Raw genomic sequence first — 25,608 nt, forward strand, 5'->3', positions numbered from 1 at the left:
CTTACAGTAAGTAGTAGGAATCTGACAGATCCGACAGGCTTTGGGCTAGTCCATATCTTTATGGGGGATTCTCAGCATGGCCTTTATTTTTTATAAAGACGCTACCTAAAAAGAGGATTTATACAAAGATGCTGGCCAGCCTCCCTGCTTGCTTCACACTTTATTGGTAGTTGGACGGAACAACTGCCATTCACTAAGTGCTTTTGGAGATAAAGAAACCCCTGAGAATCCCCCATGAGGAGATGGGCAACTACAAAACCTGTTGGTTCTGTCAGATTTCTACTACCTACTGTAAGTGACAGCAACATAGGAGAAAAGTGATTTATGGCTCATTTTACTCTGGAAATGTACTTCTTATTTCAATGTGTTTACATGCATTTTAAATTTTACGATTTTCTGGATTGTGGTCCTTTAATTAATAACTTTACACCAGCTTAAAAACATTAGCGTGTATTAGAAAAACAATCCCTTTGCCTCCTTCTGATGTCCCAATATATATAAGCAGAGCTTTTAGCGTCAGACCTGAGGCCCAGGATGTAAGTCTGAACAAGACATTATATTGTATTGACATCTTACTCTTTTTAATCTTTTGTGTTGACCCATAAATGGTGTTATACTTATTCTAAACCTTCTGCTTTAAGTTTTGGTTAACCTGGTACAATACTTTACTACTTCTATGTCTGTAAAAGGAAACACAAACCTTTGCATCAAGGCACTTCTGGAGCTTGGGAATGATGTTACCAGTCACCGTCCCTTGAATGTGACTAATGAGGGATGCCACTTCTTCCTTGTTTCTTGGAAGGGCGTTTAATGGCACTTTTTCTTTTGGTTTGTTATCCACCTTTTCTGATGAGGTGTCATTAGTGCCACTTTCCTTATCCTGAGTGTCCATCTGCTCTTCCTCCTCCATATGATCCAACTCCATCTCTTCTTCCTCTTTATCATCCTCTGCATCCTTTGTACCTTAAAAAAAAGTTCAGAGAAATTTATGGGATTTAATGTTGTTAAGAATACCTCCAATCAAATAAAATCCGTAGTACTTGCATGTTTATTTTCCTAAAGTGTATGTCAAGTTACAGAAAGTCCATACAGCTTTTAGTGTGGTCAGACTAAACTCAAGCCCGCAATTATTTTGTGAAAGCTGCTCTAACCCTCACAACTCCTTCACACAATAAGTAGGTAAGCGGGTTGCTTTATAGCCTTATCTTACCTGCTTGTGTCTAATTTGTGTAAATAGCTACCCCCCTCCTCCCCACCACAAAGTCAGAGATACATCCCCCTCCCTTTATTCAGCCAGCAACACCCACACAGGTCAGAACTGATTTGGGCAGCTAGAGGAGGAAGTTATGCCTAGTACACACAATGAGATTTTCAGGCAGATTTCCTGTCAGATTTCCTGTCAGATCGATTATTTTCAATGTGTCCAATCTGATTGCGATCAGTTTTCTGATTGATTTTCTGTGAAAGGAAGGAAATCTGCCTGAAAAGCTCATCATGTGTACTAGGCATTAGAGTCAAAAAATAGGAGTGAAATGCTGCTTCCTGTAATCTGCTGGATAGTCCTATATCAGTTACAAACACTGGTTCAGAGAAACTGACCACAGGACACAAGAACAATATTTTGGGTTATAAAATTCTGTAAGTGTTTCAGCTTTACTACAGTTGGCAAATATGCACGCTTTATTAGGTGCAGGAGGGAAGAAAGCGTACAGTAGCATTGTTTTCTCTATAAGCAGAAGGTAAGTAAGGTTACTCCAGTGCGAGCAGAGCACACATATCTCAGTGTCAGCAGTCCAAAACAACAAGCTGAGGCAATAGCCTTTAGAGGTAGTTCTTGGGATTTGCTAGAGCCATCCTGCTTCTCAACGTACCTCCCATTATTCCTAATGGGTGAGAGGTGTGGCTAGGGATGAGGAGTGGATTCTGGACAGTAGAGAGGAGTGAGCGATATGATGAGCAGCAGTGGGGTATGCTCAGAGGGGGCAGTAATGTAACCCCCAAGGTTGAGGATCCTTTTAGTTAAAGTGGATCCGAGATGAACTTTTACTCATTGCATAATTGTGTTCCTTTCCTATAGTTTATAAGGCATTCCTCAAGCCAAATACTTTTTGTGTTTTTGTTTTTGTTTTAATACTCTAATTCCCTATAAACTAAATAAGCCCACACCCACAGTTTTCAGAGAGCCTTGGCAGTAGCAAGGGCTCATGAGAGCTCAGTCTGGGCAGGAGGGGGAGGTATTACTAGCCAGAGATTTCAGAGGCAGAGGGGAGGAGGGAGGAGGAGGGGGGATTAGGTTTTTTTCAGTCCTGATGGTGCAGATAAGCCTGCATCTGTGTAATGTTTACAAACAACATGGCTGCTGTCGTATCACAGGAAGAAATAATCATATTCTATTATAGCAGTATGCAGACAGATTTGCTGTTTAAACCATCTAAACTGTACATAAGATATATAGACAAGTTACTTGTTATAGTTAGTTTTTCATCTCTGATCCACTTTACGTAAGAGAGGGTCCAACCACACAACAATTTTGTTTTGAGAAAGAAGGATAAAAGCTTCTGCTAGGCCGTTACCATTGTCTATTCTGAGTTCCCTCTGGAGTTATCCCAACCCTTCCTGCCTCAACATCACCAAGGGATCCAATGTGGCTCTAGTGCAATTAAAGGATGTCAACAAGAAAAGAAATAAGGGGAAGCAATAAAACCTGAGAGAGGTGTAATCTTTTCACAGCTACAAACAAATATTACCTTGTCCAGGTACACACATACAAACCTGTAAAGGTACGTACACACGCACTACAGAAGCCAACGACGGGTCCGTCAGACCCTCCCGATGGGCGGAATTTCAGCAGACAGTAGTGCGTGTGTACGCACTGTCGGCGAACTGATAAGGCTGTTCCTGAACGATCTGCTGAGCGGATCGTTCACGAACAGTCTTATCAGTCCATCGACAGTGCGTACACACGCACTACTGTCTGCTGAAAGTCCGCCCAGCGGGAGGGTCTGACGGACCCGTCGTTGGCTTCCGTAGTACGTGTGTACGCACCTTAAGCGAGTCAAACACACCTCAGCTTTTTCAAAACTAAAGTATTAGCCAGAGTTATGATTTATTAGGTTAGATCTATTCGTTCTATAGAAAATATACGTAATATAGAGATTCTTAAAACAAAGAGTGACCTAGAAGCACACTATTGCAAAGGATACTTGGCTGTCTGGTCTACTCACTGTCTTTAGTCTCTGCCTCTTGAAGCTGCTTCTCCAGAGTGGCATAATCAAAGTGGAAGGCATCAAGTATAGTTATAAGTAAGCTGTTGAAACAAAACAAAATACTTTGTATCAGCAGTACTCACATTTGTCATAGAAACTTGCAAATTAGACAATCATCTATAGGCACCTAACAATATGCAATCAATGCTTATCATTCACTGCATCTCCCACTAACATTGTAGTGAAGTGGCTAGTGCAATGTCTACTTTCCTGTCTGTGATGTAGCGCTTCTCTCCTGAACATTCTTTTTTGCAGAAACCTTTCCCTGGCAACACTACTGCTGTGCTGTGATCCTGCTGTTATACAGGTTACAGAGTATTCAGCATTCGTTCCAGCTCAGGAAAGTATAAGACCAGCAAATTAACTGCAGAGTTATCTGAAGATGGAGAGGATGACTTAGGGTGTAGCTTAGTATTAGTGAAGGTCAGAGCAGGCCCACAATGGCATCGGAGATGAACAGGGGAGGCAGCACGAGTATGGAGCCTGGCAGTTTCAGCTCCTGGCATACAGATTGTTCCTGCTGCGCTGTGGCAACTCCCCGCAAGTCAGCCCAAATGAGAAGGCGGCACTTTGAAGACATTTGTATCATTTATTCTCCTGCCTTGAAAAGGGGAGACCATGGGTGGCTACAGAAACAATACAATCACCGTTAACCTGGTGTGCTGATGGCCAATCTAACCTAGAGCTGGAATACATGATAGCAAAGAAGAGTCATTATCTACCAATCAATTCGCTGGCAGATAATTATTTGACACCCTTGAGCTTTTGACAGTTGGATTATTATTATTATTATTATTATTATTAAGTATTTAATGAGCCTCTATTGGCTTTATGTTCTGTTTCGAATTCCCGCTTTATGTGTGAGGCATACTCCAGAAGACCCAGTCTGTATAGCAGTATAACTCCACACTGATTTAGAAACCTCCACAGGCAGTTTACTCGATGAAATAATGACTCCAAGTATAATCTGTAGTATCTTTACTTGCGTTGAAAGCATACAAAGATGTTTTTAGAGCATATTCATAGGTAAAAATATGATGCGACTACAAGCACAGCAGGATCTCCTCACTAACTGAACTCAACTGTTGCAGAAACATCTAGACAAGGCTGTTGAGCAGGGAGTTACAGTTGGGAAATGCTAAATAACTAAATCTTGCAGGGGGACTGGAATATACTAATACAAAGAGTATAAATAATGTTAAATAACATTAAAGGAGGCTGTTGTGACAGCACACTCCCCGCTTGGTATCGGTAGATACCACTATATATAATACAATTTAACATTGAAAACTATAAGTATAATTAAGACTTGTAGAGAAGAGAGAAAACGTAAAACATAAACATTAATTCTTGAATGCAGATCTTTGAAGAATCTTCCATCACTGGAGAAAGGATGTAACTCCGTAGACTCGAAGGCATATCAGGCTGTTCCCTTGGATCGAGTAGATAAGACATCTTCATTTGAAGGCAGGAGTAAGACTGTCTCCGTGATGGGTCTAAACAAAGTCTTAACACTACCATTTCTTGCTGTCTTCACTTTCACCTTGCGAACCTTTCCATCATCGCTAGTGATTGCCTTTATAAAGTGATCATTCATATCGGGTTTGTTCTTCAGAATTTTTTTAAGTGAAGTTAGCCTAGAAATAACTTGTTTCTTGTTATTTGGAAGCCTAATTCTTGGTGAACGAAACGGTAAAGGAGCTACCCAACTGTTAGTTTCATCCTTGAAGAATTCATTATTCAAGATGTTTATGAACTCTTTATCCTCAATGGAAGGAACTGTCTTATTGTCATCACGAGTTATTTGGAATATAGTGTCACCGAAGTCTTGATGAGAACTGTTCTTACAATTGATTTGCTTTTGTACATCGCATGAAGTCTTTAAACTGAAACTCTCCTGAACTTGAAAGTTAAAAGGATGTTTAAGTGAATGAAAGGTGCATTCAGATTCTCTGATGCTGGTCTTGCATGAGAACACATCATAAGACTCTTGAAATGTATTTAAGCAAACATCTCCTATTATGACCCATCCAAAATCTAATTTCTGTGCATAAGGGGCATCATTTGGTCCATTGCATTGTTGTCGCACCTTATGGACTCTTGGGATATCTCTGCCTAAAAGAAGGAGAATCTTTGCATCATCATCAAGCGGTGGAATGAAACTGGCTATGTGTTTCATATGAGGATGATAAAGAGCCGCTTCTGGTGTAGGGATCTCTTCTCGATTGTTTGGCAACTGATCACATTCGATAAGTGTTGGAAGTGGAAATTCTGTGTTTCCATACTCAGATGCTACCACAAAACCATGTGCTCTTCTTCCAGATACCTTAACCAGGCCTGAGCAAGTTTGTAAAGTATAGGGCCAGGTTTCTCCTTGAATATTGAACACGTTGAAGAATTCTGGACTTGCTAATGAACGGTTGCTCTGGTCGTCAAGGATAGCATACATCTTCACTGCGCTCTGTGGTCGTCCTTCTGGATATACCTTGACCAGACATATTTTACTGCATGACTTTCTGTGGAATCCTTCTTCACATACCTCAATACATTTTGTGGATACAGATGCTGTCATTTCCTCAGTACTCTCCCCGCCATAACTTGGTGTGGTCTTTGAGGCTTGAGCAGTTTGAAGCACTTCTTTGGGGGAACCAGGATGATAAGCCGTTATGTGTTTATCACTGTTGCAGTCAAAACATTTGACAGGAACTTTACAGTCTTTAGCAAAGTGGTCTGTAGATGCACAACATCTATAACAAATATCGTGTTCTCTGAGGAAAGACTTGCGCTCTTCAAAGGGCATTTGTTTAAACACACGACAATTTCTAAGCGGGTGTGGCTTGTTATGAATAGGACATTGATACCTAGGATCATTTTCCTTGACTTGCTGTGGTTTAAAATCAGAGTCTTGAGAACTTGAGAAGATTCCAGTCTTCTTAACATAGACAGAGTTCCGTGAGTCCTTAAACTTGCCTTGAGTATCGCAATTTAAAGATGTTGAAGGAAGAATTGTAGTATCAAAAAATAAAAAGCTTGGGTCATTCTTTACAGTAGCTATGTCTCTAATGAATTTGGAGAAAAAAGAAAAAGGTGGAAAGGATACTTTATAGTCCTGTTTATATTTAGATCCTTTCTTTGCCCATTCACTCTGAATATTCGGTGGCAACTTCTGTACAATTGGGTTTACACCATGAGCTGTATCCAAGTAGACAAGACCTGGAAGGTGTGGGTCTGCCTTGGCTCTTTCTACTTCAAGAAGAAGGTCGCTTAATTCTTGAAACTGGTGGTTGTCCTTGTTAGACAGTTTTGGGAAGTTTCGAAGTCTCTTGAATAAGGCAAGCTCAATAGCTTCAGAACATCCATAAACTCTCTCTAATCTCTCCCAAACTATGTTAAGACCCATTGCTGGATCATCGCAATGAACAGATTTCAGTCTTTTAACTTGTTCTGATGACTGCGGTCCCAACCATTTGATAAGTAGGTCAAGTTCTCCTATAGGTTCAATCTCCAGGTTCTGGATTATAGTCTTGAATGTAGCTCGCCAACCTCTGTAGTTTTCTGGTTGATCATCAAATTTCGTTAGTCCAGAGTTAAGAAGCTCTCGGCGAATCATATACTTGCCAACTTCTTCAATTTCAGACTTTTCTGATTTTATTTCTGTACGTGGAAATGCGTCACCACTGCAGACAGTATGTGGTTTGTGCTGTTCCAGTGGTGATGGAGAGAATGGAGATGCAGATGGGTTTACTCCAGGCGAGGGTTTGATCTGTGTGATGTTTGGAGCATGGGAGCTTGAAAAAGACTGTGTTATGAGATTCATGGGATTTGTTCCAATTGGTTGTGATATTTCTTTGTGATTATATCTTGCTGAGGTCTGACAAGGTGTATAGATTTGTTCTCTTGGACTTGTAGTGTTGGACAGCATAGCAGAATCCTTCAAAGGTACAGTGTTAAACTGAGATTCATGTTTTAACGATATGCATTCTGGCTGTTTACTTGCTGAACAGGTAGGTGCAGAGACTTCAGCTGTAAGTAGGGGAGTATATCCATTGTTCTGGTTCAGAACAAATTGCAAAGTTCGTTTAGCAGGATCGTCAGCAGACTTTAGGCTAGGGTAATTAATTCCTTCTTCCTCTTCCACAGCTTGTTCGAAGACCTTTAACCTTGCTAGAGCTGCTGCTTCTTCTCTTTTCTTTTGCAGAAGTTCTAACTGGGCCTCTGTCTCTGCCTGCACACGTGTTGCTTCTGCCTGCACACGTGTTGCTTCTGCCTGTGCTTCTGCCTGCACACGTGTTGCTTCTGCCTGTGCTTCTGCCTGCACACGTGTTGCTTCTGCCTGCACACGTGTTGCTTCTGCCTGTGCTTCTGCCTGCACACGTGTTGCTTCTGCCTGTGCTTCTGCCTGCACACGTGTTGCTTCTGCCTGTTTGCGTGCTGCTTCCGCCTGTTTGCGTGCTGCGTCCGCTTTAAGAGTCGATTCTTGTTCAAAGCAATAAGATTGTGCTTTCGCAGCCTCTGCTTCTGCACGGGCTTTGACTAACTGAATGCTTAATGCTGACCTCTGGGAGAGTGACTGCAGCGATTTGCTTGATCTAGTAAATCTGTGAGAGGTTGCTTGCACTGACAGTTTTTTTGAGTGTCTAGAAGAAATAGAGGTACAGGATGTAGTTTCGATCAAATTTGCTATCCTATTCTCTAACTGTAACTTCGCTTCCATAAACGCAACATGTCTCTGTTGATCAGCGGTGGTAAAGTCATCCAACTCTTTTGACGCTTGTTCTGTACTAACTTGCGATAGAAAGGAAGAATATTTTTCAGAGAGTTTCCTGTAATTTTCATATGTCTTCTTAAGTCTTGTAAGTGCATTGTTTAATTGCTCTCCATTACTGCCAGTCTTCTCAATAGCAGATATATGTTGCAGCGTTTTTATCCACAATTCAGACAGACTATGAAACATTCCTTCACTTTCTGCTTCATACCTCTCTCTTGCCTTTAGAGAAAGATGTATTGACCGCCTTGGTCTCTCAGGTAGTACAACATGTTTATCTGAATCATCTTGACCGAGCATTAATTCATCTTCCATGTTAATAGAATGCGCAGAAATAGACATGCTCTATGGTTGCAGATATGATGCTTATGAATCTTATCACTGGGCGATTTTTTTTTTTTTTTTTTTTAAACTTAATAGCGATAGTCCCAAACAGAAGAAATGTACAATTTCTGAAGCAGTCTGTACTCACTGTATTCACTGTAGGAAGGCAGACAGGCAATTCTTGTACTTTTTTGCTGAACGTCTATTTACTCTTTGTAGACTTGTGTTTGAGGTGTAGCTAGGTAATCCTTTATCGTATTGCAGATCAGTCCTTTACTGATGAGATGACAGGAAATCCCATTACCTTCTTGCAGATATCGTATTTTTACTTTTCTGTTTCGAATTCCCGCTTTATGTGTGAGGCATACTCCAGAAGACCCAGTCTGTATAGCAGTATAACTCCACACTGATTTAGAAACCTCCACAGGCAGTTTACTCGATGAAATAATGACTCCAAGTATAATCTGTAGTATCTTTACTTGCGTTGAAAGCATACAAAGATGTTTTTAGAGCATATTCATAGGTAAAAATATGATGCGACTACAAGCACAGCAGGATCTCCTCACTAACTGAACTCAACTGTTGCAGAAACATCTAGACAAGGCTGTTGAGCAGGGAGTTACAGTTGGGAAATGCTAAATAACTAAATCTTGCAGGGGGACTGGAATATACTAATACAAAGAGTATAAATAATGTTAAATAACATTAAAGGAGGCTGTTGTGACAGCACACTTTACTTTGCTATCATGGATTCCTGTTCCTATATCAGTGAAGATTTACATGATAGAAGAATTTTCCTGTCACCCTACCAAGTGTCATAAATAATATAGCAAGAATAACTGTACATTACCACCACAAAAAATTAAAGCATCCATCTTGACTTTACCTGACGCCCAGTTTTTGAATGATTTGTCCTGTTTGAAGCACATGAATAAAATGTTTCAGGTGGTACATGTAGGCAGACCAGGAAAGGTGCTTACACACCGATCCTATCATTTCCACGGATGCATTAACCATGTTTTCATACTGAAAGAATAGAAAGAGAATATACTGAAAACTTGACCTCAGCAAACAAATTGTTTAGCACCAATATTCATTAGTTTAAATACAAAACTCAAAATGAAATTCCATTTTTAATAAAGAAATAGTAATTCCCTCAGTTCATATCCATGTATTGCAAGGATTTCACCATCTATTATGTTATGTGTATATAAAAAGAAAAGAACATTCTAAATGATGGGAGGGTCACGGCCTGCTGCAATCATTTGATCAATATATACTGAGTGGCCAATCACTATTTTATAATGAGTTGGTCCACCTTTAGCTCTGTTCACAGACGATATTCTTCATGGCATGGACTCAACAAGATGCTGATACCATTGCTGAGGAATGTTGGCCCATGCTGACATAATAGCAGCTCAAACCTGGGTCAGATCGGATTATGGCATTTCCAAGCTTTGAAGACATCTTTCGACTTCATCCCACAAATGTTCAATAGGATTGAGGTCAGGGGACTGAGCTGGCCATAGAAGCTGGTTAAACTCTAATTGATGTTCCTCAAACCAATTTGAGACCGATCGAGAATGGTGGCAAGGACCCACAACAGGTCTTTTCCTATTTTTCTGTGATACCAAAAAGCACTCTTTATGGTCTCCTGCTGGTAAAGCCCATACTTTGCAAGGTCTATCTTGTCATGCGTTGGGATATGCTTTGTGATGTGACCTGAATTCATCTGTAATTTGTTGTGTTGTTGCCCTTCTGTTGCTGCCAACTATGCGTGCTACTCACTTTCACGTCACCTCTCATTCACCAGCCTTTGTTTTAACCAAAATAACCTTATCGCTTGAAGTTTTTTCCTTATGTAAGCAACTCTGTGTTTTTACGTCCCTCTACATCACTATTGGACTGATTTACTTTTCTAATTTTTTGGCCACTCGGTGTAGTTGTTTATTCTTCATATCACTATTTTGTGTACCATTTTGTAAAACTGTAATGCCCTCTGTGTAACATTGTTTATTGTTGTAATGTCTCCCCATCTATTGTATAGCTTTGCGTAATATGTTAGCACTTTATACATTAAGTTTATTTATAGCCATACATAGTAGCAAAAACGCTTGGTTTGTGCAGCTCATTATTTATGCAGGATGGATATACAGACATGCAATCAGAGCTTACTGTCAGGTTTAGAAATTGATAGCTAGCTGCAAAGTAAAATGGAACAACAACCTTTAAGAAAACTAAATTACAAAAGTGCATTTGTTGCACTTCTACAAGTTTACAGCAATTTTAAAAAAGGGAGAATTTTAAAAACAGCACCTAAATTAAAGGATTTTGTAATTGGGAATACATCAGTTTTCTGCATTAACGTACCTTCAGCATTTTTTCATCGAATATAGTGCTAGTGGCATAAGGCATAATATAACTCTGGAGGGACTTGGAGGACAGCACCACATTACCCTCAGAAATGTTCTTGGCTAGTTTCCGTAAGGATCTGGCTCTCCTGTGGATCTAAGAAGTGGGAACACAAACATTGCTATGAATAATTAAGACTTTCTTCTGTTTTTTTCACAGATCAAAAAAGTCTAAAAGTATTTTTTAATGGTAATGACTGTAGCTACAGATAGTGGAAAAATACACTGTTGTATTTGTAGTTACCTGGATGTGTTTCATGTTCTCAAAGAAATCCATCTCAGGATCGTGATAATCCGTCAGCTGAACCAAATCTGAGAACTCGGGATGTGTAGGAAAAGTCCGGATTAAGTTGGAAAGCAAAGTTGTGTAATCTTGCTGAACACTCTGTTAATTAAATAAATGCCAATTAATGAAACATTTTCATGTTTAGGGTAAACAATATTTGAAATGTCTGTTAACTCATGCCATACCTCCACTTTACTTTTGAGTCCACCCTTCAAACTCTCCAGCAGGGTGCGCTGTATGATCTCCCGGTACTCTGCCTCTGTGTGTTTTACTGTTGCCAGAAGCCTCATTATAGTTGTGAGGCACAAGCACGCATTGTCACTCAGTGACATGTCACCCAACTGAAACAAACAATTTACAAGGTGATGTTTAGTGCAAAAATAAAAGTAACAGTTCATCAGGATTACATTTTAGTTCCACTAAAGGTATATACATAAATACATTTCACTGGTGGCAAGAGATATCAATTGATTTTTATTAACTGGTCTTTAACATGGCAGCTTTGTTCTTTGTGTTGATTATGTGATTGGCATAGAGTAAACTACCAGCAGACAAAGTGGATGGATGTCCAGGTGCAATGGCACCACTTTCAGGGAACCGGGGGTGAAAATAAACTGATGAGATAATTATATTTATCCTTCTACTCCTTAAAATGACTAAGTATCCCAGGGTTTTCTTTTATATGTAAACGTTTACAAAGCAGATTGAATGGTTTACTGTCTCTAATCAGTGGCAGAGAGTTACAAGAAGGTCCATAAATCATGTATTTTATCTCTCCCCTGCCCTCATAAGTTGTACTCTGCCAGGAAAACTTTTATGGCTGTAATTTGCTTATCAGTGAGGTTAACTTTATTCCCAACAAAGGTACGGACAAGACAGAAGCTGACACTTTCATGCCTAGAAATTAACTCTTTCAGGCAGCAAAATAAAGAAAGTAAAACAGTTTGGTTATTAATATGTTTTGCATTGTATATACAGGTCCATCTAAAAAAAATAGCATATTGTGAGAAGGTTTATTATTTTTCTGTAATGTACTGATAAACATTAGACTTTCATATATTTTAGATTCATTACACACAACTGAAGTAGTTCAAGCCTTTTTTTGTTTTAACCACTTGAGGACCACAGTCTTTCTACCCCTTAAAGGGATACTTAAGACAAAAATAAAAAATGATTTTTACTCACCTGGGGCATCCATCAGACCCCTGAAGCTGAACATATACGCTATAGCAGCATAGAGGGTGATATAGCGGCTGGAAACGCGGAGAATCACTCGCGTTCCCAGCCTGTCGGCGGCTGTCGCCGAACCCGGAAGTAGCCGCCGGCGGGGACAGGAGGATCGGAGCGAGGCTGCGAGGGCACCATACAGCTTCAGGGGGCTAAGGGATGCCCCAGGTGAGTAAAAATCATTTTTTATTTTAGACTTAAGTATTCCACCTAAATGAATTTTACCTCCTTTTCTTGTCACTAATACAGCTTTCTTTTGGTGCTATTTGATTGCTGCTGCGAGTTTTAGTTTTTATTATATTCATCAAAAAAGACATGAATTTTGTCAAAAAAATGATTTTTTTTACTTTCTGTGCTGACATTTTTCAAATAAAGTAAAATTTCTGTAAACATTTTTGTCCAAATTTATTGTGCTACATGTCTTTGATAAAAAAAAAAAAAAATCCATTCAGTGTATATTTATTGGTTTGGGTAAAAGTTATAGCGTTTACAAACTATGGTGCCAAAAGTGAATTTTCCCATTTTGAAGCATCTCTGACTTTTCTGACCACCTGTCATGTTTCATGAGGTGCTAAAATTCCAGGATAGTATAAATACCCCCCAAATGACCCCATTTTGAAAAGAAGACATCCCAAAGTATTCACTGAGAGGCATTGTGAGTTCATAGAAGATTTTATTTGTTGTCACAAGTTAGCGGAAAACCACACTTTGTGACAAAAAAAAAAAAAAAGTTTCCATTTCTTCTAACTTGCGACACGGACTCACTATGCTCCTCTCTGAAGTGTCTACTTTTCAAAATGGGGTCATTTGTGGGGTGTGCTTACTGTCCTGGCATTTTGGGGGGTGGCAAATTGTAAGCACCCCTGTAAAGCCTAAAGGTGCTTATTGGACTTTGGGCCCCTTAGCGCAGGTAGGCTGCAAAAAAAGTGCCACACGTGGTATTGCCGTACTCAGGAGAAGTAGTATAATGTGCTTTGGGGTGAATTTTTACACATACCCATGCTGGGTGGGAGAAATATCTCTGTAAATGACAATTTTTTGATTTTTTTTTTTTTACACACAATTGTCCATTTACAGAGATATTTCTCCCACTCAGCATGGGTAAAAAAAATAGCGTTGACAGATAGTGACAGGGAGTGATTGATGGGTGATTAGGGGGGTGATTATGTGCAAACAGTGGTCTGGGGGGTGGGCAGGGGCGGGGGGGTCCTGTGGGGTGCTGTGGGCGATCAGAGGGAAGGGGGGGGGGGATTAGTGTGCTTGGGTGCAGACTAGGGTGGCTGCAGCCTGCCCTGGTGGTCCCTCGGACACTGGGACCACCAGGGCAGGAGGCAGCCTCTATAATACACTTTGTATACATTACAAAGTGTATTATACACTTTGTAGCGGTGACCATGGGGTTAACAACCCGCCGGCGCTTCCGAACGGCCGGCGGGTTGTCATCGCGGGTGGGTGGAGCCAGTTGCTGGGGGAAGCACACGTCACCAGTGACGCGATCGATCACCCGGCATGCCGAAAGGACGCAACGCCCATGGGCGTATTGCGGTCCTTTCGGCGTCCACTTTGCTGCCGCCCATCGGCTGTGGGTGGTCGGCAAGTGGTTAATATTGATGATTTTGGCATACAGCTCATGAAAACCCAAAATTCCTATCTCAAAGAATTAGCATATTTCATCCGACCAATAAAAGAAAAGTGTTTTTAAAACAAAAAAAGTCAACCTTCAAATAATTATGTTCAGTTATGCACTCAATACTTGGTCGGGAATCCTTTTGCAGAAATAACTGCTTCAATGCGGCGTGGCATGGAGGTAATCAGCCCGTGGCACTGCTCAGGTGTTATGGAGGCCCGGGATGCTTCGATAGCAGCCTTAAGCTCATCCAGAGTGTTGGGTCTTGCGTCTCTCAACTTTCTCTTTACAATATCCCACAGATTCTCTATGGGGTTCAGGTCAGGAGAGTTGACAGGCCAATTGAGCACAGTAATACCATGGTCAGTAAACCATTTACCAGTGGTTTTGGCACTGTGAGCAGGTGCCAGGTCATGCTGAAAAATGAAATCTTCATCTCCATAAAGCTTTTCAGCAGATGGAAGCAAGACATGCTCCAAAATCTCCTGATAGCTAGCTGCATTGACCCTGCCCTTGATAAAACACAGTGGACCAACACCAGCAGCTAACATGGCACCCCAGACCATCACTGACTGTGGGTACTTGACACTGGACTTCAGGCATTTTGGCATTTCCCTCTCCCCAGTCTTCCTCCAGACTCTGGCACCTTGATTTCCGAATGACATGCAAAAGTTGCTTTCATCCGAAAAAAGTACTTTGGACCACTGAGCAACAGTCCAGTGCTGCTTCTCTGTAGCCCAGGTCAGGCGCTTCTGTCGCTGTTTCTGGTTCAAAAGTGGCTTGACCTGGGGAATGCGGCACCTGTAGCCCATTTCCTGCACACGCCTGTACACGATGGCTCTGGATGTTTCTACTCCAGACTCAGTCCACTCCTTCTGCAGGTCCCCCAAGGTCTGGAATCGGTCCTTCCCCACAATCTTCCTCAGGGTCCGGTCACCTCTTCTCGTTGTGCAGCGTTTTCTGCCACACTTTTTCCTTCCCAAAGACTTCCCACTGAGGTGCCTTGATACAGCACTCTGGGAACAGCCTATTCGTTCAGAAATTTCTTTCTGTGTCTTACCCTCTTGCTTGAGGGTGTCAATGATGGCCTTCTGGACAGCAGTCAGGTCGGCAGCCTTACCCATGATTGCGGTTTTGAGTAATGAACCAGGCTGGGAGTTTTTAAAAGCCTCAGGAATCTTTTGCAGGTGTTTAGAGTTAATTAGTGACTGACACCTGCAGTAAAGAGGGGAGACAGGCCTACACTGATACCTGCAGTAAGGAGGGGAGACAGGCCTGCACTGACACCTGCAGTAAAGAGGGGAGACAGGCCTGCACTGACACCTGCAGTAAAGAGGGGAGACAGGCCTGCACTGACAACTGCAGTAAAGAGGGGAGACAGATCTGCACTGACACCTGAAGTAAAGAGGGGAGACAAGCCTGCACTGACACCTGCAGTAAAGAGGGGAGACAGGCCTACACTGATACCTGCAGTAAGGAGGGGAGACAGGTCTGCACTGACACCTGCAGTAAGGAGGGGAGACAGGCCTGCACTGACACCTGCAGTAAAGAGTAGAGATAAGCATGCACTGACACCTGCAGTAGAGAGGGGAGACAAGCCTGCACTGACACCTGCAGTGGAGAGGGGAGAATGGCCTGCATTGACACCTGCAGTAATGAGGGTGACAGGCCTGCACTGACACCTGCAGTAGAGAGGGAAGACAAGCCTACAAAAACACCTGCAGTGAAGAGGGGAGACAGGCCTGCACTGACACCTGCAGGAGAAATGGGAGATGGGTGATGGGTCTACACTGACGCCTTGCTTATCAGAAGAAAACAAGCAAGGTTTCCCAACTGGTCCAATCACACCATCTCATCTGCTGTCAACTAGTCATATCTACAGGGACTTATGATTACATCATCAGCCCATGCAGAACAAAACAGCCAAGCAAGGCTACTGTGATCTCATGTCTCTGGGTACCTATTGATCCTCCATAGATGCATAGTCAACACTGCAGTAAATACATATATGCATCCTAAAGCATTACTGGCACACCTCTGCTCCAGTCCATCCACAGCTACGGTCTGAGATCCTTGTGTCTGTGGCTTCTTATCTGTACTTTCTCTCCACTGTGTTTTGGCTCAGTCTCTATAGGCTCATACACATGTTCAAGACAAGTCGCCCAGCTGGGAAGGGGATTTGATCCCTCATGCAACAGTTCAGGGCCGACGCTGAACACATCCAAGCTACTGTCTGTTGCTATATGTGGAGAGGAGGGCCGACAGAGCGACGTATGAGATAAGTCAGGTGGTGGGTGGGGTGAGTGAGGAGAACAATGCTCTTGAGCCAGCGGTCAGATCACTGGCCGAGGAGTCAGTGTCCGCTGTACTCGAACTGGATTCTCAGCAGAGGCGGCTGTTATCGGCAGCCTTGGCCGGGTTTCATCTGGCGCGTGTACAAGACATACGGTATGTCTTTGTGTGCTTTTGTTACTAATCACTGCTTTCTCATCATGCATGCTTTGCTATAGCAGTCTTATTACCACTACAGTATTGGTATAGTAATAAGCTTTAAGGGCGCCTCCACCAACTTGCATCCGTAAATACAGTTATGTACAGTTAGTCATTAAAGGTATTACATAAATCTGTTTTGGTAGGTTTGACAAATAGTATGTGTTCAGATCTTCTCCACCACTAACACGAGACCACACCTCACTGGTTCTAGCCAATTTGTCACTTTTGTCTCTGGTAATTTCAGTGTATTCACAGACCCAGCTACTATTCTAGATGTTACACCTTGCTCAGCTTTATGTCTGCTTGCAGCCCCGGTTACCCAAATGTTGCCAACCTACTTGCCTGTTAACCTGTTAAGCAGTAGCGTAGCTTAGGAGCTCTAGGCCCCAGTGCGAGTTTTACACTAGGCCCCCTTAAGTTCTCTTTACATAACAATTGATACAGAGCACAAAAACCTGCCAAGGACAGCTGCAATGTCGGAGAGGTGTAGGCTGGGGAGGAGAACAGTCTATTAATGGTTACAACTAATCAAAGCACATAAAGAGATGATCATTATCAGCTTAACACCAATAAAGAGCTAATAGCTGTTCACGATGGGCCCCAACTGGGCCCATCCTGTCCAGGGGCCCTAGTGCAATCGCTATCTCTGCTGTTAACCCCTCTTGCGGTATGAACTCTTCCAGATTTTATTGTCTAAAACCAGTGCAATTTTTTCACAATCTTTTAGACCCTACAAATCATACCCCTAGATAGATCTGCAGCAGCCCAGCACATTACACAGCTCCCATGGATCTAGCTCGGGCTTAAAGAGAACCTGTACTGAGTAAAAATATTTAAAATAGACACACGAGGTAACTTCAAATGAACATTACATAGTTACCTTGCCATCAGTTCCTCTCAGAAGCTCACCATTTTCTTCTGACAATAACCTCTTCCAGTTCTGACAATATTTTGTCAGATCTGAAATATATCAGTTGCTGTCAGTAAAATATCCGTTGCTGTCAGTTATAGCTGAGAGGAAAACTGATGTACCAGGTAATGTCCATGTTTCCCTATGGCTCAAGTGGGCGATGTTACAGTTTAACTGTGTGCTGACCAGAAAGCTGTTATGGGTAATGGGTATTTTTAAAATGGAGGACGAAAAATTCCCTTGATCACAGTGGACAAACAGGACGCGGGACAGGAGAAAGACACTGAGGAGTACACTACATGGAAGGTAAGTATGGCTTGTGTATGCTTATTTTGACTTTTATCTTCAGTACAGGTTTTCTTTAAAGCTCTGAGCTGTGGATTTGCGGCCCAAGCCTGACTCTGGGTTATCGCTAAGGAGGTTTAACATCCCCATTTTCTGCCTGCAATCCACAACAGAAAGGAAGTGGGGGTGGCACACCTTACCCTGGGGTGGGTGCATAGCCTGTCGGTGCTAAGCCCAGGCACCAAATCATGTAAGCCAAGTATGAATCCAGGCTAGCACACCATTCACGTTGCAGTAATCTTCTTTATTGCTACATCAGCACATCAAAGTGACAATTGTTTCGGGGCCAATAACAGGTCCCCTTCATCAGACAGTGCAGACAAAAAAAAAAAAAAAAAAAAAAAAAAATTTTTTTTTTTTTTTTTTTTTTTTTTTGTCTGCACTGTCTGATGAAGGGGACCTGTTATTGGCCCCGAAACAATTGTCACTTTGATGTGCTGATGTAGCAATAAAGAAGATTACTGCAACGTGAATGGTGTGCTAGCCTGGATTCATACTTGGCTTACATTTTCTGCCTGCACTCACATTTTGCTCCTGGTATGGTATTTTGTAGGCAAGGTCTCAGATGCAGCTGATAGGAGAGATTCGAGGGACACATCCTGAGCATTTCACTTACTAACAGCTAATTCATCATGTGAGATACCTGGGTTAACACTGGGCACCCTTTAGATTCCATATTACCAGTAGCAAAGAAACAGTTCCTCAGCATCCAAGACTACAGATTTGAATCACCAAACTCTTGCTGCCTCCACAGTATATTACAAGTAATATTATATTGCTCAATGGAACAATCCTGTTTCAAGCCTGTAGACATGGAGTTACGTTTATTTGGATCGGCTTCATCCCAATAGCATGAGATTGTGGTCGTAGTTTGGGGAGATTTTGGGAAAGGCTTATATACGTCATTTTTCTAGGTTTTAAAATAATGGAAGTATGCATAGCGATTTACCACTACTGTAAAAAGAAGGGGGGGGGGGGGGGGGAATTAACCACTTACTCGGATGGTGTAGAAACAGTTGTGCATAAGTGGGAGAATATAGTTCACATCAACTGTCTTCATTTCCTTAATATAAGTAGCTACTTTTTGGAAAGCTGTGAGCCGCACATCAAAATGAATATCATCCAAATGTCTTCGGTCAAATGCGTTCAGCTAAAATGAAAATGATAAGCAAAGGGTTAATACAAGTCAAAATGACAGAGATGTAATATCCCAAACATGAAATAGAACAAACCTTCACAGCAACGTCAGTGATGTACTGTAATCCAGGATCTAATTCAGACAGGACCTGAAATGGGCACAGAAGTTTAATATATGAGAAACGGCCTTTGTATGGCAGATACACTATCATGCGCTTTACACAGATCTATCAGTCACATACTGTACCTGAAATGTAGTACAAAGCGCCTGTCGAGAGAGCTTGTTCTGAACCACGGCAAATAATCTGCCCAATGGCTTTAGGAAACTGGTGGGGTTTAGACAGTGTCTGAGTAAATTCTGCACTGTCTCCAGGATGTCAACTTCTGTATCCTAAAATTAGATACCATGATCAAATACACATAAATACATTTTATCCTAAAATGAGCATTTGAATATTATGTACCTCATGCAACATAAAACTCATAAAACATGTTTGGCAGTTAACATTCCATGCAGGGTCGAATACAAACAACCAGGTGTCACTGATAAATTTAATTTTTACCATGTACTGACACAAATGGACAACAATCGCCTTACATAGTTTAATATGTTCAACATTTATAGCTAACTTGACAATGATACAGTAATTTAAGTCAATAGCATATTTTTATTTTATTTTTTACCTCAGCTATGTTACTCTTGTATAGATATGATATAAGAAGCCCAATAAGCACGTTGCTCTGTTCTTTGTCCTGAATAAACTTGCTGATCCTGAAAATACAGAAAAACAGCACAAACAATAAATGTTAAGCTAAAAGAGAATATTATGCTTACCTTATACAGAAAGTTATAATTCAACAATGCATGAAAGTGGCCACAGGCCAGGTATATCATGTGGCAGAACTGTCTAGTATTGGCCATTTCAGCTGGCTACCTGCTGCACTAAAGATATTCCACTATTACAACAAACAATCTTTCCCAGTCAAACTACCAAACTGCTGTAATGCTGGGAATACACTATGAGTTTTTTGTCAGATAGATGGCTCGATAGATAATTTCTGACAGGTCCGATCTGACTTTGTTTTTCTGATAGTTTTCCTGATCACTTCTATACAAATCAATCAGAAAAACGATCGAAAAATTAGATCGGACCTGTCAGAAATGATCTATCGAGCCAGTTATCTGCCGAAAAAAAAACTCCTTATGTATTTCCAGTATAACAGACACTATTGGCCCAGGCATCAGTTCCAGTTTCCATATTGGCATCCCTTGTCTTGTTTGTCCATTGTAATGCGGGCAAGCACAAATTAGCCAGGCTTAATTATCTGATTGCTTTGTCCCCAGATACCTCCTGTGTATCCCCTCCTCGGCTGAGCCACACTTGCATGAACTGTCACTGCCTGGAAGCTGGTCATAGCCAAGATGATCAGGAACAATTGTTTTGGCTGGCAACAGCTACAAATCTGTAACTAATTAAGCCAGCATTCCTAACAGGTAGAATTTATGGATCTAAACAGTGCTGCCAATACAAAATAATAAAATGCTTCCGTTCGGACTGGAATATTATTTCAAACAGTTCAAAGAAGGGCAAACGCATCAGGCCAGTGTGCAGATGCATATCATTACAGAGCTTATTCAAAAAAAAGAAGAAAAATGAAACCGGTGTAGAGAGTTTGGTTTCATTTGTTAGACCCGACTTTGACTTACTTTGAAAGGATGCCAAGCTCTTTGCTAACTTGTGCGCTGTATTTCTTCTTCCGCATCTTCTCTGCATTCAGCATGCTCTTACTCTGATACTGAAGGATGGCAGGAACATGACCCAACACCAGCCTGACACCAATGCTTGGGGATTCTAAATACCAACAAAGGTTTTGTGTTATTACATGAAAAACAACTGTAGAGTATGGTCAGTAGAAGGACCCTTGTGCTTTCTTCCTACCTTCATCTGTGATGGGAGCATCAGGAATAACACAATCATTGACCACTAAAGGAGAAAGAGTTTCTGACTCAAAGTCCGGCGTGCTGAGCAGATTGGCGGCGACATCTATAACAATATTTGCTGTTGTCTCAGATAAACTCTTTGTGGCAAGGAGGGCAAATGTATTAGCGAGAACATCATACTCTGGCTGTCCAAGCTTTTGCTTGGCTAGTAAAGGAAAATACCTGTAATAAAAGTATACAAAACATTTAATTCACATTATTATAAGGACAAAAACGTTGCACCTGTATACACCCTTTTTTCCAGCTCATGAAATATCACTTAAAAGGTGTGCTGCAGCACTGACAATAGCACAGACAACTATAGCAAAAGTGGAGTAGTAACCTCGAGAAACTAATCGAGTTTCAATTGCTTAATGAAACAAGGAATCTGATTGGTTGCTCTAGCTACGGTACCCCTCCTTTGCTCCTGCGTTCTTTTCACTGGCCTTCACAAATCAGTCCCACCGGGGCCAATTTGTTCAAATTTTAGAGAAAATTGAAATGAAAGAAGAGCAATGACCCATGACAACCAATCAAATGTATGGTTTAATTTAACAGCAGAAATTAAAATGGTTAGTTTGATGACTTCTTCCACCTTTGCTTTGGTATTCTTTGTACGAGTGTACTCTTTTGGTTATACAGTGACCATACAGATTGGCACACCAATACCAAGGACACAGCACATTACCTTGCATTCTGACTCCAAGCATGGATGAGTTTAAGCACAAGCGAAGGAGAATGTTGACTTTCCAAAGCCAGTCGGGTGATCTGTAGCACAGAAAATATACAGGTTAAGTCGGGTGCCCTAACCAGGTCCTAGTATTCACTTATTTTAAACTGCTGGGTAAATGAGTTAAACATTTTTTTAATGTTACTATGATAGCAGTAGGCTATTGTACCGTGTTATCAATCGGTAAAAGCAAGAAGTTTTGAATCAGGATGATACCATTTATCATCTAACTTAAACTTTAATTTAACAAATTTAATTTAGCCAATAATGGTATCATCCTGATTAAAAACTTTTAGTTTTAAGTGTTACTGTGGGCTTGGGTTTCTCCAGTTCCAGCAAGGACAGTTTAGGTTTTTTGTTGATTGTTGTATGATTTCAGGAAAACAGTGTATGAATGTTAACGTTACGATGTCACCCAGTCTTCTGGTGTCATATCCATAGTGGCTTCTGCGCATGCACCACTCAGTCGAGATCCCGTTGTCAGGAGCATTCTGTGCAGGTGCAGCGCCTGCACAGAAGGCTGACGTTCCTGTGCAGAACGTGACCATGACCAGCGCGCACAGCCGCTCTGGAGGTGACACCAGAAGACTGGGTGACATCAGAATTGTGCCGGGAGACACAGAGACTTCCAGGGGCTAGAGGAAGCCCCAAGTAAGTAAAGCTGCAGGACTTTTTGTTCACCTCATGTATCCTTTAAGAGCAGAATGCTATACCATAAGCCATCAGTAGATCAGGAAAGTGGCTTATTAAATGGTACATTTTGTTGAAGGGAATATTTGCTCCTTGCATGCAGACAACCATGAAACATAAAATGACTAATTGCCAAAAGCTCCATTAAGCCTGGTACAGACTTCAGAGGACTGTTAAGCATTACAGCACACCAGCATATGGACAGCAGGCTTGTATCAGCTAAGCCTGCTGGAAGTCCTAGCCATCGTGATACAGGAGGCAACCGCAGCGGCTACGAGCAATGCAGAGAAGACATCAAAGAATGTATGCCCAGCAGGAGAGAAGCCGATGGGGCACAAGTGTAGAAAATGTCAAAGCAAGTGTACAGTGCATCAATGATCAGGTATATTGGGGGGGGGGGGGGACTAATGGCAGTCTGTAGCCCACCTGCAATTGGAAGTGGGGGGGGAGGAAGGTCCTAGGGTAATTGCTGTCAAATAGCACTAGTGATTGCAGGGGTGGTGGCTGTAATTTGGGGCAAGGGGTGCATGGGGACACATTTCAATCTTTAGCCCCCTGACACCAATGATTGGGGGCCATTATAAATGCACTTGATATGAGGGAGCCATCATTGCATTTGCTATGTGGGGGTGATAGCTGCATTTGATATGTGGGGACCATTGCTGCGTTTGACGTGTTTGTGTGTGTGTGGGGGGGGGGGGGGATTGTTGCAGAGGGGCAATGCTGCATCTTACATGGGGGTGTCATTGCTACATTTGATATGTAGGAGCCATTGCTGTATTTGATATGTAGGAGCCATTGCTGCATTTGATATGTGGGGCCATTGCTGCATTTTATATGTGGGGTGAGGGCTGCATTTGTTGTATGAAAGCTTAAACCATCATTGGGGTTCCTCCAGGCAAAAAAGGTTGAGAAAAGCTGGTCTTACTATATCAATATTGGAACTGACAAAAATAAAAAAGTAATGCTATAAAAGCAGTGATTGCTGTCCACAATACTTTTAGGTTGAATGTTCACAAAGCAAAAGAGTTATCAGTACCCCTCTAAGAAAACAAACAAGTTCAATTATTTTACCTGAGGCCAGACGACCGCAAGAAACACTGCATCAATCTCTTCAGGAGAATAGGGGTAGGTCTCAAAGTCCGTGAAATATTCTACTATCCTTTTCATTCCCAAACGCCTGAGATTCTTTAATGGATTTAGCCACTTAAGCTGGATCTATAAAAACAATGGACATGTTTGCAAAATTCATTTTTACAGAAAATATATTCATATAATCTGAATTGTGAGGTATTCAGCATCCACTAAATATTCAGTAATGTCCACGCAGGCCACAGTAGCAGATTCTCCACATAAGAACATTCCACTATGCAGAATTTTTGACTGCAGACTATCAGGACATAAGTCTCATACACATGCAAGATAAAGTTTATGGAAACTATTCACTACCAGACATTAGAAAATCCTTCATTGAAAAACAACCCAACAAAATAAAAAGATAAGAACCAAGATGTTTCTTGGCTACAATTAACAATCTATCTTGGCAGATCCATTCAGCCAATCATTGTTCCTGTGAGACCGTGTATACAAATATTGTTAGATCGTAAATAACCGTTGGCATAAGCACGAATGCACCACTCCTGAATTAACGTCCTGCATTTTTTGTACAGTGTTGTGATCAACCATGTCGATGCAGTAGGTCCAGAATCCTTGTGCAGCACATACTTTGAAGGTGTTATCTCACTCAAACAAAAAAAACTTTTATCTAGCATGTGCACTTAGCAAGCTGCTCCCTTCCATGGAATGGGAAGCAGGTTAAAACACATCTGAAGTGAAAGACATGTGAAGGCTGATTTATTTATTTCCTTTTAAACAATCCAAATTGCCTGGCTGTCCTCCTGATCAACTGCCTTCAATACTTTTAGCCCTGACTGAGCATGCAGATCAGGTGCTCTGACTGAAGTCTTACTGGATTAGCTGCATGCTTGTTCCAGGCGTTTGATTCAAACACTAGTGCAGCCAAAGAGATAAAGGACGCCAGGCAACTAGTATTGTTTATAAGAAAATAAATATGGCTTCAATAAACAGTATAGATTCCTCTTCAAAATATGTTGAAGGAGGATTGCACTATACGTGAACATGTAGATTATAAACTCGCAAGGGCAGGGACCTCCTCCTATTGTTTCTTATTTTGCTGTAATTTACCATATGACTGTGTATACATTTTAGTGATATCTCAATCAACACATTACCTATGTATGTACTTGTTATTGTGTCATAACTGTACAGTGTCTTGAACTTATGTATTTATTTTCCTCAATATTTGTTTCGTCCTACTGTATGTACAGCGCTAAGAAAGATAATAGCGCTATACAATGTAATGTAATCAAATAAAAGAAGTCGCTACTTCTTACATAACACAGAGGAAATAAAATAATGTTTTTACATTATTTTTGAGAGTGGTGATCAATATGTTTTTCATACTTGCTACTAGTTAAGTTTGGGATCCTTTTTTATTGTTACCATGCATAATTTTCTTAACAGAATGCACGGCCCAATTTAGTATTAAAAGGGGTTACCATTTAATTAAGGGAAGGGGGGGTACCATCCATTTTCTATTACAGGGCAAAGGGAGCTAAAACTGCCTATCAACACCTGCTTCTGTTTAAGTAGCTGATCTTTTGACCCCTCTTCTGTGCCACCAAATTTAAAAGGCTTCACTGCTTTTCTGTAAATAAGTTGTAGCTCTGAAGTCATAAACACAAAGTTTAAACTGGCACTATCTTGTTTCTCAGGGTCTATAGAAGCCCTACCCTGAAACAAGTGGAAGTTTAACCAAATTATGTCCTTTTTTTACTGATTGTAGTATGGAGGCCCCTGCTAAGCTATTCCTGTGTTTTTCTCAAGTGATTCATTCACAGCTTCACAATCATTACCCAGAAAACGTCTGAGCCATTTAGCTTCTTGAACTTTTTCACACCTAGGCATCTAATGAAGCATTAAATTAACCCCACAAATGGTTGGAGGCGTACAATTCACATATCTCTGAGTTACTGACTCTGAAAACCTGCTGTAAAAATAAGTTAAATAATTCAGCGAGTGGAAATTACATGTGGTACAATGTAAAGTTGTTTATAATAATGTTTAGAACGTTTATGTCAACATGTAACAGCAGGTATTAAGTGTGGTGATGACTGAAAAAACAACACAAATTTAACTTCACAAATGCCTTTGACACTAATAGCACATTTGCATTTTGAACTTTTTTTGAATTAAAAAAATCCACTCCTGGCCCCAGAATACCTCAACACATTGGCGTCAATTCACTAAGCAGTTTAGACTAGCCTACTAATGGTTTGGTCTAATCCAGCAATCAGTCGTATCCAATGGGAATTCACTAATAATCCAAATGTTTT

At 41.2% G+C, this 25,608-nt stretch overlaps 1 protein-coding gene across 1 annotated transcript in view; it reads right to left on the minus strand.

The window, feature by feature from the left end:
* UTP20 (UTP20 small subunit processome component) overlaps positions 1-25,608 on the minus strand; it is a 145,597-nt gene that overhangs the window by 46,835 nt on the left and 73,154 nt on the right. The window contains exons 28-41 of the mRNA XM_068276969.1: positions 23,267-23,410; positions 21,461-21,540; positions 20,732-20,955; positions 20,500-20,644; positions 19,476-19,563; positions 19,039-19,182; positions 18,887-18,940; positions 18,652-18,804; positions 11,238-11,393; positions 11,011-11,151; positions 10,726-10,863; positions 9,242-9,381; positions 3,225-3,307; positions 701-963 (exon numbers count right to left, since the gene is read on the minus strand). Coding sequence (XP_068133070.1) covers positions 701-963; positions 3,225-3,307; positions 9,242-9,381; positions 10,726-10,863; positions 11,011-11,151; positions 11,238-11,393; positions 18,652-18,804; positions 18,887-18,940; positions 19,039-19,182; positions 19,476-19,563; positions 20,500-20,644; positions 20,732-20,955; positions 21,461-21,540; positions 23,267-23,410 — 1,953 coding nt within the window. The remainder of the gene's footprint in view (positions 1-700; positions 964-3,224; positions 3,308-9,241; positions 9,382-10,725; positions 10,864-11,010; positions 11,152-11,237; positions 11,394-18,651; positions 18,805-18,886; positions 18,941-19,038; positions 19,183-19,475; positions 19,564-20,499; positions 20,645-20,731; positions 20,956-21,460; positions 21,541-23,266; positions 23,411-25,608) is intronic.

This window comes from Hyperolius riggenbachi, chromosome 3 (assembly GCF_040937935.1).
Source record: "Hyperolius riggenbachi isolate aHypRig1 chromosome 3, aHypRig1.pri, whole genome shotgun sequence".
Classification (NCBI taxonomy): Eukaryota; Metazoa; Chordata; class Amphibia; order Anura; family Hyperoliidae; genus Hyperolius; species Hyperolius riggenbachi.